The sequence below is a fragment of the Ailuropoda melanoleuca genome, chromosome 1 (assembly GCF_002007445.2).
Source record: "Ailuropoda melanoleuca isolate Jingjing chromosome 1, ASM200744v2, whole genome shotgun sequence".
NCBI classification, from domain to species: Eukaryota; Metazoa; Chordata; class Mammalia; order Carnivora; family Ursidae; genus Ailuropoda; species Ailuropoda melanoleuca.
Window position 1 is genome coordinate 68,487,758 of NC_048218.1, and position 17,869 is coordinate 68,505,626.

The window sequence follows — 17,869 nt, forward strand, 5'->3', positions numbered from 1 at the left end:
CGATGGGCATTTGGGAAAAAGTAAAGTTGGGATTCATATCTTGTATTTTATAGCAAAATAAATTCCTGTGTAGAAAAAAATCATGGGATTGAAAAAAAATCTTGGGGTGAGGACTGCCTCTCTAAATATGACAGAAATGTAGAAGCACAGAGAAAAATACTGATCAATTTGACTTGAAAACAATCTGCCTGGAAAAAATATCATAAAGTAAAAACACAAATGACAAAGGTGGAAATACCTGCAACTCATATCACAGACCAAGGACTATTTTCCTTAATAAAGAACTTTTTTTAAAAACAGATTTTATTTATTTATTTGAGAGAGACAGTACAAGTAAGGGGAATGGCAGGCAGAGGGAGAGGGAGAAGCAGACTCCCTGCTGAGCAGGAACTCTGGGCTACGTGGAGCTTGCTCTCAGGTCTCTGGGATCATGACCTCTGCTGACGGCAGACACTTAATCGACTGAGCCACCCAGGTGCCCCAATAAAGGACTTTTTATAATAGAAAAATGACGTTATGTCATAAAAAAATCATCCTTAAGTGTATGAAAATGCTCAATCTCACTCATAATAAAAGAGATGAATTAGGGGCGCCTGGGTGGCACAGCGGTTAAGTGCCTGCCTTCGGCTCAGGGCGTGATCCCGGCGTTATGGGATCGAGCCCCACATCAGGCTCCTCTGCTATGAGCCTGCTTCTTCCTCTCCCACTCCCCCTGCTTGTGTTCCCTCTCTCGCTGGCTGTCTCTATCTCTGTCGAATAAATAAATAAAATTAAAAAAAAAATAAAGAGATGAATTAAAACTTTGAGATGCCCTTTTTAAATTATAATTATAAAATGGGCAAAGATCAACACGTTTGAGAACACATCTGTTGATGAGCGTGTGGGGAAAACAGGTACCCTCATGAACTGCCGACAGTTTAAGTTGGTACAGCCTTCGTGGAAGTACTATGCATTGGTAATAACACTCCAACCTCATCTCCTACCATTATTCTCTTGCTCAATCTATATTAGCCACATCTGTATCCTTGTTCTTCCTCAAGTAAGCCAAGCACACTCCAGCCCTGGGGGCCCACACACCTACCTTTCTCTACTACTCATGAAATGCACATCGCTTTTTCCTTACCTCCCTCAGGTCTTTCCTCAAATGTCCCATCTCTACAGTGAGGCATTCTCTGATCACTGTCAAAAAAAGTGGCTCCCAACCTCTCCATTGTTTTCTTTTTACCATGTTTTTAATTCCAAGCACTTATCATGTGACATTATTCTATGTATTTATGTTTGTCTCTCCTCTCCCATTAGATTGTAAATCTTGTAAAGGCAAGGACTTTGTTGTGTATATGGCTACATACCCAGACTCTAGACTAATACAGGCTCAGCATGTAAATAGGTGTTCATTAAGTACATATACTGAATGAATGGATGCATGAATGAACCTCTTTGAAGGACAACTTAGCAATATCTATTAAAATTTAAAATAGACATACCCAGCAATTCCCTTCTAGGCATTACTTATAGTTTTACAAATGCACAAAACAGAGAATGTACAAGGTTATTTGCTGTGGCATTATTTGTAACAGTGAAAGGATAAACAGCCTAAGGTCAACTTTTAAAATGGACCATCTACATCTGTACAATGGAATTCTATGTAGATACAGAGGAATCTCTGATTCTGAACATTCAAATACCCATATGACACATGACCATCTTGAGCCCCTGTTGATACCACTCTAAGAATAGTCCCTTTAATGGGGCTTTTAATGGTAAAGAGAGTAAGGATGGATAGGTAGAAAGAGTGAATAATTTTTACAGTTTTATTTAATGAGTATTAATCTCCTTGCAGAAAACACAGAATATCTGCCAATTAAACAATATTCTAGTAAGAAGAAAGATGTATCTGCACACATATAACCTCGTTCAACAAAGATCTCTTTGTAGATCCAAACTCATGAATAGGCCTACACTAGCAATGCCTATTAGTCATTCATTATGGCTGGATTTCCCATTTTACAAACAAACCTCTTTATTTATGGGAAGAGCTTCGGGGTTTCCGAATATCTTTAGTACAGTTTTCCTGATCCTGGAGCAGCAGAATGCCCTGCTGTCCATCAGATGACATCCATTCGCAGCCGCAGGGCATTCTCTAGGGCTATTCTCCTACTCCAGACTTAAATACATATGAAGACACAGTGCACACAGGATAATCCCCTGGTAACCGTCCATGCCCTCCAATCTTACCAAACTATAGTTTGCTTACTGTTCCTCAAATAAAATGTTGTTTTGTTTTTTTTTTTAAAGATTTTATTTATTTATTTGACAGAGAGAGACAGCCAGCAAGAGAGGGAACACAAGCAGGGGGAGTGGGAGAGGAAGAAGCAGGATCCCAGCAGAGGAGCCTGATGTGCGGCTTGATCCCAGAGTACTGGGATCACGCCCTGAGCCAAAGGCAGACGCCCAATGCCTGCGCTACCCAGGCACCCCCAAAATGTTCTAATCCCTATCTCTTTACCACTACCCACCCCCTACCTCTGGCCTCTTTTTTCTCCCAGCTTTTCTCATCTGGAATTCTACATAAACTTCCTTCCAAACACCATCATTTCGAGGGCCAGGCAAAGTCCCATCTCTCTATGAAAGGACACAGTCCTTCCTGACTCTTCTAACACTATGGTACTCTAGGCTCTGACCCTCTTTAACTTTTATCAAGCATCTGGCTCTAATCTTTTTGCTACCTAATTCTGTTAATTAGCTTTTCACAAGTTTTTGAGTCATCTTCCAATTAGATTGTAAGCTCCTTAAAGGCAGATTCCTACATTCTGGTTTTTGTATATTCCTCATGCATCTACATAGTAGATACTCTACATGTCCTGGTTTTGAAAAGTAACATGGTCAATCCAAACTTGACCCAACATGTACATTAAGTGTTCTTTACAGACTTTTCTAGAACCATGTTTATACATCCTTGTACAAACATGGATTTTCCACTAGCCCAATCAATTTTTTGAGTTTCTGTTATCAGAACTCGTCAGCTGACTCTGTGTCCCAGCCACAGGACTGCAGCTGTTCATCCTGTGGGAACTCAACCTCGATGTCATAAACGAAATTCGGATCATCCTTCTTCTTCTGATTTTTCTCAAAAAGTTCATCCATGATGCTCTTTCTCTTAGCAAGTTCCTTGTCATCTAGTTTGTTCAGGTCTTCCTCAGGATCAAGTGTTGTTTCCCGCTGAATTTGTTCCATTGTTTCTGCCAAACTCTGCCCCCATAAGTAACCTCGTAAAAAACTGAATAACTTCTCTATCTGCCTCAGGGACACTTGTTCCAGGTAATCCTTGTGTCGTGGATTATTCTTTAGCTGTTCAGCAGCTCTGCTGCAATCTAGGAGGGAAAAACAAAACTATATACCACACACAACAGATATACCGCAAACTACTGAAAGTGTTATCTGCTGTGAGAGCCAAGTAGCTAAGTGGCTTTTTCAGAATGAATTATTTTGCAGAACTATTATTCCTTTACATCAAGCTATGAGTGTGGTGGGGGAAGGATGGATGCATTTTTTATTTCCTTAATTTAAAATCACTTTGAGGAGATGTTAAACACTTGCAATTGGAGTAAACGTCTAAGATGAAAAGGTAGCATTACAGTTTTAGATATTAGTACTGGTACTAAGAAAATATCAATACTACAAATAAAAAACACATTTAGAGGGAGAGAAGGGAGTCAATATCATTGAATAATGCCATCTCATTTAACCCATATCACAAATCTGGAAGGGTGGGATTATTAATTTCCATTTACAGATCAGGAAACTGAAGCTCGCTGACAATATTCTACCTGATAGTCATGATTTGAACTTAGGACTGTCTAACTCTGAAGGCCATGTCGCTCTATTACGAGACTGAAGTCATTCTTATTAAATGATTTAGAGGATATTTAAGATAGGAGGCAAGATAAAACATAAGGTACCTGAAAACTTTGAAAAGTTTCGGACTGGCATGATGCGTTGGCGACTTTTCCCCTTCATTTCATTCTCATAGATTAAGATAATCGCTGGAGGCTGGAACCTAATTCCACATTTCTTGGCAGTGCACATCATTCTCACATACACTTCAGGGTAAATCAGAGGAAATCTGATGAAAATGTGTTAGTCACATAATGACTTCCTGCTAAAGGGGAAAAAAATGTTAAGTGTTGGATAAATCACACTCCCCAGTACCTCTCCACCCCAGCAGATCTGGCTCTGGCCCAGTTCTAAAGATGCATGCTCAGCCTGTTGATTTCAATACTTTGAGAGCTACCCTGAAAGTTCAGTTTGGCCCTGAGGTTATCCTTAGTTGTTGGATCCCTGGTTCTCTGAGGCGTGTAGGTTTGTTCACACATGAACCTGGAAATGCAGTTCAGTCTAGACCTCTTAGTGTACTGCACTCTTAACCAAAGACTGTATATGAGGGGTACCTGGGTGGCACAGTGGTTAAGCGTCTGCCTTTGGCTCAGGGCGTGATCCCGGCGTTATGGGATCGAGCCCCACATCAGGCTCCTCTGCTATGAGACTGCTTCTTCCTCTCCCACTCCCCCTGCTAGTGTTCCCTCTCTCACTGGCTGTCTCTATCTCTGTCAAATAAAAACAAAAAACAAAAAAACCCAAAGACTGTATATGAACCCCTGAGTCAGCCCAAGAATCAACTTACAGGATCTTTTAAATTTATCAATTAAACAAGTATGTACAAGCACACTCTATGGCAAGATATTGTGATTTTTTAACCTTAAATATTATGTCCTGAGAGGTTCACCAGACCAGGTCTGTCTCTTCTGTATTTTCCCAATCATTTTATTCATTAACTTTTTTGTGATTACTTACTGAATCTTTTATCTTGTCTTCTATTCTATATGCTACATGATGGCAGGAAACATATCCATTGTTCACCAGAATATCCCAGCAAAACACCATACATTCTTGTTTAATTTAATGTACCAGGGGCGTCTGGTTGGCTCAGTCAGTTGAGGGGCTGACTCTTGGTTTTGGCTCAGGTCATGATCTCAGGGTCATGAGATTGAGCCCCACATTGGGCTCTAACTCAGCAGGGAGTCTGCTTCTCTCCCTCTCCCTCTGCCTCTCCCCTCACTCGCCCACACACGCGCACTCTAATAAATAAATATAATCTTTTAAAAAAATTGAATTTAATGTACTAATATGAGACATAGCCTCTGTATATTATTTAAGTGTTTATAGTCTACAGACATCTGATAAATAATGTAGACCTGGTACAGATTCAACCTCTACGTATACAAGGCAATACAGTTTACATGGTTTTTATTTCAATTTATTTGTCTCACTATGTTTCCTCAGTTACAGGAGACAAAGCTATTTTGCAGTTAATACTTTCTATTCCCTCTTCCTGGTGCCCAATGCCAAATACACTTAATTATAGGGACTGCTTTAGATAGGACTATGATACTTTGAGGAAGATTTGCAAATGTCAAGGAACCTAGAGGTAAAGCAGCATAGGGTGATGATACCTTCATAAAGTTGACTCTGCTAGAGAATCAGTACCTTGGAGAAGACTGGGGGTAGGGTGGGGGAGGAGGAGGAGGAGGAAACATATATAAAATGACTACCTTTGATTCTTTTTTTTGTACACATATAGTTTTTTTAGTATAGTATTTTTTATATCATACATCTATTTCCTGCCTTGTAAATTTAACAACTTCTGTGATTTTGTCCTTAGATGCTTTACTAAAATGCACATTTCTATGACTGTCAAGTGTTTTGTCTTATGGATATACCATTATCTATACTATTCACTCCTTATCGCTAGATGTCAGAATTTTTACCCGTAATAAATTAATTATAAAGAACTGCCTTTCAAATTACTGTGCTCTGATCTGATGCACACGATCCCACCCCACCCCCTTCTTCAAATACTACTCCCAGTTTATGTCATTAAAATCTGGTCTGTTAGTTAGCTTTCTAGGAGATCCTACTGAGCTCAATATAAATTCCGCATACACAAGTGACTGTACTCACCACCGATGTATGCAATTGATAACGATGTCGTGTTTCTGACTACAGTCTTTCCTTTTTAAAATTCAACTTTTATTTGTACTAAAGTAATGGTTATATTCTGCTTTAAAATGTAAAATAATTCTCAGGATTATAACAAAAAACTGTTGTCCTCTGCCCTTCCTCTCTTCATAGGCAACCAGTTTCAATTCTTTTAAGTGTTTCTTCCAAAACGTAATCCATATTTCTTATTATCATGCGTATACTGCTATTTTCAGTTTTCGATAGTACATTCTGACATCTTTCCTCTTGCAGACACCTGTCCTAGCTCCAGTCTGCATCGGGGCCTACTTACAGATTCAATTTAATTCATGAAGACAGACGACACATTGACTTAACTCTTCTTTCTAGGCATTAATACTTTTCTCCCCAGGAATCAGTGACTGCCAAAATCTTGCTAAAAATCCCCCCAGCACCTAAAAGTGTACGGATTTTGCCAACAGAGAGACGATCCTCTCCCTAATTCACGTCCCCACTACTGCAAGGCTGACTTTTCTTACCCTTAGAGAAATACAGAAAGTGCATCTTCTGCAGGGCAAGGTCTTAAAACCGCCGTGAGGGGGTTGTTTCCACCCAACTGCAGCGCACAAAGAAGCACTTCATTCGACTTTGAGGAGGGGCGGAGTCTGGCGCTGCAGGAAGAGGCGATAGCCACAGCCCCTCAGACGTGACTGTAGGGTGATTTCCCCCGCAGGAAGGCCGAATCCGCAAGTACCTGGAAGTGGAGGTGGAGACTGGGAGCTCCGGGATACCGCTCGCAGGACTGCCTCGGGGTAGGAGTCTGGATGCGGGCGCAGGAAGTCGTTCCCACAGCAACAGCCCTGGCGTACGTCACGGCGCGTGCGCCGCTCCTCGCTCCGCCCCCCGACCCGACAGCGAGGGGCGGGGCGGCGGGAGAGCGAAGGAGGCGGCTAGGGTTTCCCCCTCCCGCAACGCCGGAGCTTTCGGGGGCGCAGAGCTGCGGGGAGCCGGGAAATGCCAGGGCCGGAGGCGCGCGTCACTGTCTTCCGTCCCGGTCACTAACTCCGTGGCAGCACGCTCTAGGAGCGGCATAAGGCGTGCGCAGGCTCCTCAGTCCGCTTTTCGTCTCCGTGCGCTCCTCTGGGGAGCGCGTTCTCCAGCGTCCTGGCTGCCAGGGCTGTGGGCGTCCGGGCTGTGGCCTGGCTGCTTCTCTGGGAGGCGGCTGGGCTCACGAGCACACCAGCTGCAGCCTTCACTGCCGCCCTCACCGACGCTGGTAAAGGGAGGGGCGGGGCTGTGAGAGTGGGGGCGGGGCTGGGAGGGCCGGCGGGTGGGGAGCAGTCGCGACTCTAGGTCCTCCGCGGTTTGCAAAGGTAGGGTACTTCTCGGTACCTCTGCGCGCGGACCGAGAACCTGCTGGGTGACTTGGCGGAGGTTAAAAACAGAGGCCATGTGCTTCCCACCCTTCCCACCCTCCAGCCACTGCTCAGAGGCTTCTCTTGGGCCTCTGGAGAGTCTGGCTTTGTCGTTCGGAGGTTGTACTGGCCGTACTATTACTAAAATATCGTGAAGGAAGTTTAGCCGCTAAGTGTCTTGGAATGCATGAAGCTTGGGACCCCCGAGGGGACCAGCAAGGCCTCAGTGCCCTGTGGGGTGTGAGAATCCCGGTCCAGAATAGAGAGACTGACGGGGTGAGGGCGTGGGAAGGGGAGGACAACTAGTTTTGTTTTACAAACTTTTTTTGTAATGGACTGGATTGGGCTGGGCAAGCGAGTTGATTCATTTCTCTGGGCCCGAGTTAGTGGGCCCGCCGTGCTGTGTTAGGTGCTGTGGATTCAGCGTTGAGCTAAATACGGCCCCAACCCTCGTGGAGCTTGCAGAGTAGTGGGCAAGTGCAGTAGTAATTACAATAAGGAAAAGTCGGTACAAATTTGTTAAGTTTCTCCATCTGTAAAGTGAGGATATTGGACTATGGTGTCAATCACTGTTTTTGTGTCTTCACATACTAAGTTTCCAAATTTATTTGAAGTATTGTGAAGCCAAAATGAATTTTTAAACAACTGGACTTGGTGATCTCTAAAGACTCTTCCAGCCCTGGTATTTTATGATTAAAAAGAGATCAATTTCCAGAGCCAGTTCAGGCCACTGTAATCAAATAAAGTAATATTTAAGAGGAAAAATCTTGAAGGTCAATTCAGATGCAACAAATTCATTTTGAAAATGGTATTTTTGCTTTAAAAATTTGCGGTACTGTTTGTAAATTAACCTTTCTACCATCCCAAGATGAATGTGATTTACTATTCTCTAATGTATATCCCAATAAAATTTAAGCCTATTAATCTGAACTTTTGTTTTCTAATTTAACTTATAGCTAGATATAAATCCTTACTCTCCACCCCTATTGAAATTAAACATGATGAAACACCTGGATTTGTAAAAAAGATACCCAAAGTTATTTTTTGGAAATGATTATATACGCTTCTCCGAAGCAAATAAGGATTTTTTTTTTTAATAGCTAGGAAAGTGGAAATATCTTAGGCTTTAAAACTCTGGTAAATCTTGCTTCTAATCAGTAACTTACTTAGTGGTATGGCCTAGAGCCGGTTAGAACTGTTTATTAATCAGAGTTTCCTCCTGTGTGCAAATGGCAGTAATTTTGCCTGCCTATTTTGTGAAAGTTAAAACGTGTGAAAGCCCCAAGTAGAGGATTTATCATATGGATATCATTTAATAATTATTATTTTTTCCATACTTTCTTCCTTCCCTTGTATATTTCAATGTTTTCATTTTCCTATCATTTTTTTATGTGTCTTTTCAGGAATAAATTTAATAGACTTGGACATACACAATAGTATATGGTTTTCTTTGTGTTTGTTTTAATGTTCTTTCCATGTACTTCCAGCTTTTGAAAATGGGGTAAAGTTTCATAGCAAGTTACCTGGCAAAGTTGATGGTCATTAGTAACTGAATTATTTATTTATTTATTTATTTATTTAGAGAGATAGAAAATCTTAGCAGGCTCCACCACCCAGTGCGGAACCTGTCTCAGGGCTAATGTCACAACCCTGAGATCATGACCTGAGCCGAAGTCAAGGGTCAGACGTTTAACTGACCAGGCCACCCAGGTGCCCCTGAATTTTTTGTTTTATGATGCTGACATCGAGTAATAGTTTTAATATCTGAATTCTGCATGGTGTCAGTACAGTCAGATTTTGGGTTATTCTAAGTGTATAAAGGAACCCTTTGAATCTTTCAAAAGCCTCAAGTTTTTGTTTCTCTATTTTAAACCCATCCAACATCTCCACAAGGTATAAATGTACCATCTTCTCAGTTTTACAGGTGTGGATGGTAGAATACAAAAGTTGGCAGTTTGTATCTGAAACACAGTTTCAGTGAAGCAGTATTTAAACTGAGATTTACTGGCTTTTTAGCCATTCTGTTTCTTTTGGTGTTGTGGGATCATCTGAATAAAATAGTATTAATGACAAACACTTATGTAGAGCCCTTACTATGTGGTAAGCCCTGTTCTAAGTGCTTCTACATGTATTAAATTCTGATGACAAATAGCAGAGAAATAAACTATCTTGTCCAAAGTCACGTAGATTTAAGGGACAAACTGGGATTTGAAATTAGGCAATTTTATTCCAAGGTCAGTGTTCTTAATGCCTATGCTGTATTAGAAGTAGCTTTTTAGGGGTGCCTGGGTGGCACAACGGTTAAGCAACTGCCTTCGGCTCAGGGCGTGATCCCGGTGTTATGGGATCGAGCCCCACATCAGGCTCCTCCGCTATGAGCCTGCTTCTTCCTCTCCCACTCCCCCTGCTTGTGTTCCCTCTCTCGCTGGCTGTCTCTATCTCTGTCAAATAAACAAATAAAATCTTTAAAAAAAAAAAAAAAGAAGTAGCTTTTTAGATAGCTCAAATTGTTTAAGTTTTAAAAGCTTTTGTTTTGTTTATAATTTGGTTAGATTTTCCAGGCAAGTAAAGCCTATTCAAACAATTATTTTCTAATTATTTATTCTTTCATTGAGTGCTTATTTTATTTGAAAAAATCTTCTGGTTCTTATAGGCATAAGGGCCACTTGTTCAGAAATTATTTTGAGGCAAGAAGTTTTGAAAGGTGGTTTCCACAGGTAAGTTGCCCACTGACTTTTACTTATGTCAAAATACTGTTTCATATAATTAGAACAAAAAATAGCTGGAAAATGGATAAACTGAAAATCTCTTGCTTTCTTACAAATGTTATAAGTGACAGTATTATCACATGTGGTTCACAGTTTGAAATAATGATTAAAATAACAGTAGAGGGGTGCCTGGATGGCTCAGGTTAAGTAGGTTAAGCTTCTGCCTTTGGCTCAGGTCATGATCTCAGGGTCCTGGGATCGTGTTCTGTGTTGGGCTCCCTACTCAGCTGAGAGTCTGCTCCTCCCCCTGCCTGCCACGCTTCCTGCTTGCAGCGCTCTTACATGCTCTCTCTGTCAAATAAATAATTAAAAATAAATAAATAAAATAACAGTAGAGAAAACGAATGTTTATTATTTACCATGTATGTGTATTTTTTATATATATAACAAACATATAGCCAGATTCACTTAATCTTCACGGTGGATGTGAGATAGATGAAACCTTTCTTGCTTTCCCCTTGATCTTAGCCAGAAGGCCAAGAAGTCATTCCCTTTTTTGCTTTTCAGATGAGAGAAGTAGGGTTCAGAGAATTTAAATAATTTAGAAGTTAAGGTAGTAGGGCTCTAACTCAAATTTATGACTGTCATACTCCAAAGCCATGCCCTCATGTACTAAGATATATCACCCTAAATCACTGTTTCTGATTGAGAAGACATGGTTCCAAATTACCAAGTTGTTTCCAAAATAGAAATTATTCTCGGGCAACCCTCTCAGGTCCCCTTCCTCTTTGGGAGCTTTGTACTCTCTCATTCAATAAACTTTACTATTGCTCAGTAAACCTTGCTTTGCTGCCCATTTAAAAAAAATTCTCAAAAATGAATTTTTGCCAGTGTTGAAGATACTTAAAAGACTAGTAAAAAGTTGTAGAAGCTGTTCTGTAAGAAAACTTCCCAAACTTTAAAGCCATTCAAGGTAATTAATTTGAAATGATTCTGATATTTGATTTACAAAATCTGATACGTTTATTTTTTTTTAAATCGCTGCAGTTTATAAGTCACCTTAAACTGAGACATCTCACTCTCCACTGTTTTCAAAGTTAGCCTACATGTGAATGGTCAGGAGGTATAGTAGAAAAAACTTGAAGTTTTGTTTTGTTTTGTTTTGTTTTTTAACTCAGACAGATTTGGGCTCAGAGTATAGCTCTATTATTTAATGACTGTGTGGCCTTAGTCAAGCATACCACCTTATGGTAAAATTAGATAATGATAGTATTTCATGTGAGGATTAAATCTGAGAATATATTTGAAGTCTTTTAATGTAGTGCTTGTCACAAGTACGTAGCCAGGAAATGTTAGCTCTTATTACAAACAATGAGTAGGTGATCAAGTTGGGCAATACAGTTTCAGTGAAAGAGGAGATGTGACTATAATAAAACTGATTTTGGGAGGGAAGTCACTTCTAAAAGGAGTTTTTGACCAAGTTTTAGACAAATTTTAAGCAATGTCAGGGTAGTTATGCCAAGGTTATAGCTTCTTTTTTTTTAAGATTTATTTATTTGAGAGAGCGCATGTGTGCAAGTGAGGGGAGAGGGAGAGGGAGAGAGAATCACAAGCAGACTCCCGGTTGAGCATCATCCCAGGACCCTGAGATCATGACCTGAGCCGAAATCTGAGTCGATTGCCCAGCTGACTGAATCATCCAGGTGCCCATGCCAAGGTTATAGCTTCTGTCATTAGAAAAATTGGTATGTATTTTCAAGAGAAATGGGAAATACTAAATAATGCAAAATTGACGGTGCAATTATAAATGACTCCAGTGAGGAAGAAAGAGTTGCTTGAGGAGGCTATTGTGACAGCAAAAGTGGCTGTCCCATTAGAAGTACTGAAGGTAAAAACCGGGACATAAAACTGAGGATGAAGAGTGACAGAACTATAAGAATAGATTCAGAAACTAGAAATCTCAGAGTTATTTGAGACCTTCAGAAAATGCCAGTAATCATTCTGTAAAAAGGTTTTTCAGTTATGTTTAGAGCAGGTATAGTCTTGCTGCTAGGGTAGAGGAGGAAACATTAACAGATGATAGAAAGTAGAATTTGTTAGCTTCTCTTATTTCTGTCTTCTTGGTCAAGAAGAATTACTTCCCCTCTGGAGAGGGCCAAGCAAATATTGGTAGGAGGAAATAGAAATGCAGAGTACGTAAGGGAATTTTATAAAAGGACCTTACTATTATGAATGAGTTTAGGGTCTCCTTTCTGTGATGATCTTAAGTTCAGTGCACTAGAAGAATTTGCTTAAATGATTGCCGAACTTCTGTTTGTGATCTTTGGATAATCTGGGAGTTAGTTGATGTAGCTTCTGGGCAAAATTCTAGCCCAGGTTGTTAAAAGGATGGTTTGTGAACACAAAAGAGGAAGTGGTAGTCTCTGGGAACTAGCATGAATTTACAACAAATCTATGTCCTTCATACAGATCCACTAGATAGGTACATCAAAGAAATGCTGTAGATATAGTATATGTGATTTTCTGCAAGACTTTGATGAAGTTTTACAAGTTCTATTTGTGAGCAAGATAAAGAACGTGAACTGAAAGATAAAACAGTTGAATGACTTCGTAAAGATTAACAAAGTTATCCAACATGTTCTGATTAATTGATTGAATGTCATCTTGGAGGGAGGTCCTGAATAGTCTCTGGTTCTAAGTATATATATTTTTTCTAATTATAAAATAGTACATGTTCATAAATACATATACGTTATCTGAAATAAAAGAGATTATAGGTATACTCTACTTTTACAGAGGCAGAGTGAATAGTGACTAAGAATGTGGGCATTAGAGTAAAACAATTGGGGTTTGAATCCTGGCTCTTAGATAAGTTAGTTTCTCAGTGCTTCAGTTTTCTTTCTTTTCTTTTCTTTTCTTTTCTTTTCTTTCTTTCTTTCTTTCTTTCTTTCTTTCTTTCTTTCTTTCGAGGGAGTGTATTTTTGTTTCCTCAAATCCTTTTGGATTTAATTGATTTGCATATTCTACCCTTAGCTTTTACATCATTAGAAATGATATTTTTGGATGAAAATAGAATATAACAATACCACAAATATTATTCAAAATTCTTTCAATGAATACAAATTATTAGGAAAATAAAATGCTATATGTAAAATTACCTCTTGGAAGAATATATGCTACTTGGAAGAATGTAAGCAAAAAAAAAAAAAAAATCCAAAACAGCTCTTTCTCTATATAGCTGTTCTTGATAATTTCCTGAAATTGCTGCTGTGTTCTTGGAGCAATGAGTCCATAAAAATTTATTGAATATCTGAGAACCAAAACCTAATATCATACATTTATATGAAGGCTCAAAGCATTTCCCCATACTTTTTGAGTTAGAGTAACAATTTTTCTATAAAGACAGTAACATGGATGTTTTAACCCTGGTGCTTTGTTTTATTACAGGTAAAAGGAATTATTATAGTACTATTTCTTTCTTTTTTTTATAGTACTATTTCATAGTATGATTTTTCATGATTTTTTAAAGATTTATTTATTTATTTTGGGGGGAGGGGCAAGGGAGAGGGAGAGAGAGCATCTTAAGCAGACTCTGTGCTGAGCATGGGGCCTGATGACCCCGAGATCGTGACCTGGGCCGAAACCAGGAGTCAGTCGTTTAACCCACTCTTGCACCCAGGCGTCCCTCATGATGATTTTTTTTTTTTTAAATCAGCTTCATTGAGTTTTGACAATTCTGTGTACCCATGTAACCACCACCCTGATCAAAATATAGAGTATTTTTTTTTAAGTTTTTTTTTGTTTGTTTAATTTATTTGACAGAGAGAGAGAGACAGCCAGCGAGAGAGGGAACACAAGCAGGGGGAGTGGGAGAGGAAGAAGCAGGCTCCCAGTGGAGCAGGGAGCCCGATGTGGAGCTCAATCCCAGGACCCTGGGATCACACCCTGAGCCAAAGGCAGACGCTTAATGACTGAACCACCCAGGCACCCCCAAAATATAGAGTATTTTCATCATCTCTAAAAACACCCATGTGCTGCTGCTTGGAATTATTCTCCCTCACCCATACCCAGGCTCAGCCAACCACTGATCTATTTTCTTGCACTATATAGATTTTCTAGAATTTTATGTAAATGAAACCATACAGTATATCTTTTTGAGATCTGGGTTCTTTCACTCAGCATTATATCAGTGAGATTTATTCATGTTCTGCATGGCAGTAATTTGTTCCTTTTTGTTTCTGAGTACTAAAATTTGTTTATCCATTCACATTTTTATGGCATTGGGGTCATTTCTAATTTCGGGCTATGATAAATAAAGGTATAATGAACATCTGTATACAAGACTTTGTGTGAATATGTTTTCATTTCTCTTGGGTTGCTGGGTATATGGTAGGTATATGTTGAACTTAGAAACTGCCAAAATGTTTTTCAAAGTGATTATACTGTTTTACATTCCTGTGAGCTGTGTATGAGAGTTCTGTCCATGCCACATTGTTGCCAACACTTGGTATTGTCAGTCTTTTTAATTTTAGAGATTCTGGTGGGTGTGTAGTGGTAATTCACTGCGGTTTTAATGATGACTAATGGCGTTAAGCATTTTTTCATGTGCTTTTTGGCCACTGGTGTATCTTCCTTTGTGAAGAGTCTGCTTAAATATGTCCATTTTTATTTAATTTATTTATTTTTGTCTTTTTTTAAAAAATATTTTATTTATTTGACACAGGGAGAGAGCACAAGCAGAGGGAGTGGCAGGCAGAGGGAGAAGGAGAAGCAGGCTCATGCTGAGCAGGGAGCCTGACGTGGGGCTTAATCCCAGGACCCTGGGATCATGACCTGAGCTGAAGGCAGATGCCCAACTGAATGAGCCCTCAGGTGCCCCAAATCTTGTCCTTTTTTTTTTTTTCCGTTTTATTTTATTAGTTCTTTTTTTGTTTGTTTTTTTAATCCTGTCCATTTTTAAACTGAGTGGTTTGTCATCTTATTATTGGGTTGTAAGAACTCTAATTTTGAATTTTTCAGTTTTTCTCTTTTATAGTTCGTGTGTTTTGTGTCCTGTGTAAGAAATCCATGTCTATTTCGATATCATTAAAATTTTCTTTTAGAAGTGTCATATGGGGAAGTCCTGGGTGGTTCAGTCAGTTAAGGATCTGACTCTTGATCCCAGCTCAGGTCTTGATCTCAGGGCTGTGAGTGGAGCCAACATAAAAAATAAAAAATAAAAAAGAAGTGTCATATGGGGTGTGATCCATTTTGAATTAATTTTTGTGTACTATTAAGTAAGGGTTGAGGTTAACTTTTTTCCTTACGGATATGCAGTTGATCCAGCATCATTTGGTGAAAGGATTATTCTTTCCTCATCAAATTACCTTGATACATTTATTGAAAATTAATTACCTTGTATGTGAGGATCTATTTGTGCACTCTGTTACGCATAAACATTTGGCAAAGTGGCCCAAGGCCAAAGCCTGCACATGGCCTATTTTATACTACCCTTGAGCTAAAAATAAAAATGATTTTTACATTTTCGAAGGTCTTTTTTTTTTTGTAAAGGTGAAGAAAAATATGTAACAGAAACCTTGTAAGGCTCACAAAGCCTAAAATATTTACTGTTACGACCTTTACAGAAAAAGTTTGCCAACCCCTGATCTGAATGTCCATCCGTATGCCAGTAATGCACTACCTTGATAACTAGCTTTAAATTATGGCTTCAAAACCTCTGAGTGCTTCAACTTTTTTGTCAAAGTTGTTTTGGTTATTCTGGATCCTTTGCAGCTCTGTATAACTTTTGGAATCAATTTGTAGATTTTTTTCAAAAAAGCTTCATGAAAGTTTGATTGAGATTCTGTTGAAATTCTTGATCAACTTGTAGAGAAGTGATATGTTACTGTTAATGAGTATTCCAGTGCATGCATATGGCATCTTTATTTATTTAGGTTTTATCAGCTTATCTTTAACAATATTATAACTTTTAATGTATAAGTCTTATGCATCTTTTATTAAATTAACCCCTAAGTTGGGTGCCTGGGTGGCTCAGTTGATTAAGCATCTGACACTTGGTTTTGGCTCAGGTCATGATTTGTGGGTCATGAAAACAAGCCGCCACTGCCCCCCACCATTGGGCCCCTACTGAGCACGGAGTCCGCTTGAGATTCTCTGTCTCTGCCTGTAGTGCCACTCACAAACATGCATGCATGTGTGTGGGCTCTCTCCCTCTTAAGTAAGTAAATAAGTAAATAAATAAAATCTTTAAAAACAAACAAACAAAAAAACCCCCAGGCACCTGGGTGGTGCAGTTGGTTAAGCATCTGGCTCTTGGTTTCGGCTCAGGTCATGATCTCAGGACACTGAGCACAGGCATCAAATTGGGCTCCACACTCCGTAGAGAGTCTTGCTTGAAGTTCTCTCCCTCTCCCTCTGCCCCTTCCACTTGTGTTCTCTCTCTCTGTCTCTCTCGAAAATAAATAAGTAAATCTTTAAAAAAAATTTACCCCTAAGTGTTTCATGTTTTTTTTTTAAATGTAAAAAGTATTATTTTAAAATTTTTATTCCTGCTTAGTTGTTGCTGGTAATAAAATACCGTTGATTTTTGTAGGTTGACATTGTACCCTAATTTCTTGCTGAAGTCACGTATCAATGCCTGTAGCTTTTTCATGGATTCCTTAGGATATTCTGCATAGATGATCATGGTCTGTATGATTTTTATATCCTTGCCTTTTTGAACTGGCTAGACTCTCTAATATGATGTTGTTATTGTTTTAATTTTTTTTTTTACTTTTTAATTACTTTTTTTTCCCTAATACAATGTTGAATAAAAGTGGTAAGAGCAGACATCCTTCCCTTTCCATTCATCCTTGTTTCTCATCTTAAAGGGAAGGTATCCAGTCTTTTACCATTAAGCACGATATTTGTTAGGTATTTTTGTAGATGGCTTTTATCGGTCGAGGATGTTCTCCTACGTCCCTAGTTTCCTGTGTTTTTCTCTTTGATGATCAATCTAGAGATTCATCAGTGTTACTGATCTTTGGAAAGAAAATGTTTCATTGATGTTTCTTTGTCTACTTTCTACTTCATTGATTTCTGCTCTTTATTATTTCTTTCCTTTTTGCTTTGAGTTTAAAGTTTTTTTCCTGATTAGTATTAAGCTTTGTCAGAAGCTTTTTCTGCATCTACTCTAAGAGAATCATGATTTTTCTACTTTATTTTGTCAATATGGTACAGTACATACGTTGATAATTCCAATAAACCTACCACTTGGTCATGATGCATTATTTTTTTGAAATATTATTGGATTTGATTTGCTGGTATCTTGTTAAGGACTTTTACTTCTCTGTTCATGAGGGATATTGGTTTGTACTTTTTTGTTGTGATGCCTCATTTGGGTTTTGGTGTCAGGCCACTTCTGGCCTTGTAAACAAATATTGGGAAATATTTCCTCCTTCTCTGTTTTCTGATTGTGTAGCATTGATACTATTTTTTTAATATTCAATAGAAATCAACAATAAAGCCCTCTAGGCCTGAGGTTTTCTATGTGGAAGGCTTTAAATTTTTTTAAATTACAAATTCAAGATACAGAGCTATTCAGATACTCTATTTTTAATTTTTCTTTTTTCTTTTTTTTAAAAAGATTTTATTTATTCATTCGACAGAGAGAGAGACAGCCAGCGAGAGAGGGAACACAAGCAGGGGGAGTGGGAGAGGAAGAAGCAGGCTCCCAGCAGAGGAGCCTGACGT

General features: G+C 39.0%; 2 protein-coding genes across 7 annotated transcripts in view; one reads left to right on the plus strand and one right to left on the minus strand.

The window, feature by feature from the left end:
- Positions 1 to 1,793: 1,793 nt before the first annotated feature.
- On the minus strand, positions 1,794 to 7,101 carry CEP19 (centrosomal protein 19). 6 transcript variants are annotated; one of them, XM_019796980.2, is made up of 3 exons: positions 6,770 to 7,101; positions 3,960 to 4,100; positions 1,794 to 3,371 (listed from the first exon to the last, which is right to left on the minus strand). In XM_019796980.2, exons 2-3 carry the CDS (start codon positions 4,087 to 4,089, stop codon positions 3,010 to 3,012), a joined length of 492 nt encoding a protein of 163 aa, XP_019652539.2. In that variant the 5' UTR covers positions 4,090 to 4,100; positions 6,770 to 7,101; the 3' UTR covers positions 1,794 to 3,009. The 6 variants fall into 6 exon arrangements, with proteins under 6 accessions (XP_019652539.2, XP_019652538.2, XP_019652536.2 ...); XM_019796979.2 differs by having other exon boundaries at positions 3,960 to 4,156; XM_019796977.2 differs by having other exon boundaries at positions 3,960 to 4,159.
- PIGX (phosphatidylinositol glycan anchor biosynthesis class X) overlaps positions 6,840 to 17,869 on the plus strand; it is a 35,823-nt gene continuing 24,793 nt past the window's right edge. The window contains exons 1-3 of the mRNA XM_034671163.1: positions 6,840 to 6,890; positions 7,099 to 7,291; positions 10,084 to 10,147. Coding sequence (XP_034527054.1) covers positions 6,840 to 6,890; positions 7,099 to 7,291; positions 10,084 to 10,147 — 308 coding nt within the window. The remainder of the gene's footprint in view (positions 6,891 to 7,098; positions 7,292 to 10,083; positions 10,148 to 17,869) is intronic.

Excerpts from the sequence above, each read along its gene's own strand:
- CEP19 (XM_034660146.1), bottom strand. The coding sequence starts at position 6,579 with ATGCACTTTCTGTATTTCTCTAAGG. Across the intron at positions 4,101-6,554 it reads CTTTCTGTATTTCTCTAAGG|TGTATGTGAGAATGATGTGC; the intron begins GTAAGAAAAGTC and ends TTTACCCTGAAG. Across the intron at positions 3,372-3,959 it reads AAACTTTTCAAAGTTTTCAG|ATTGCAGCAGAGCTGCTGAA; the intron begins GTACCTTATGTT and ends TTTCCCTCCTAG.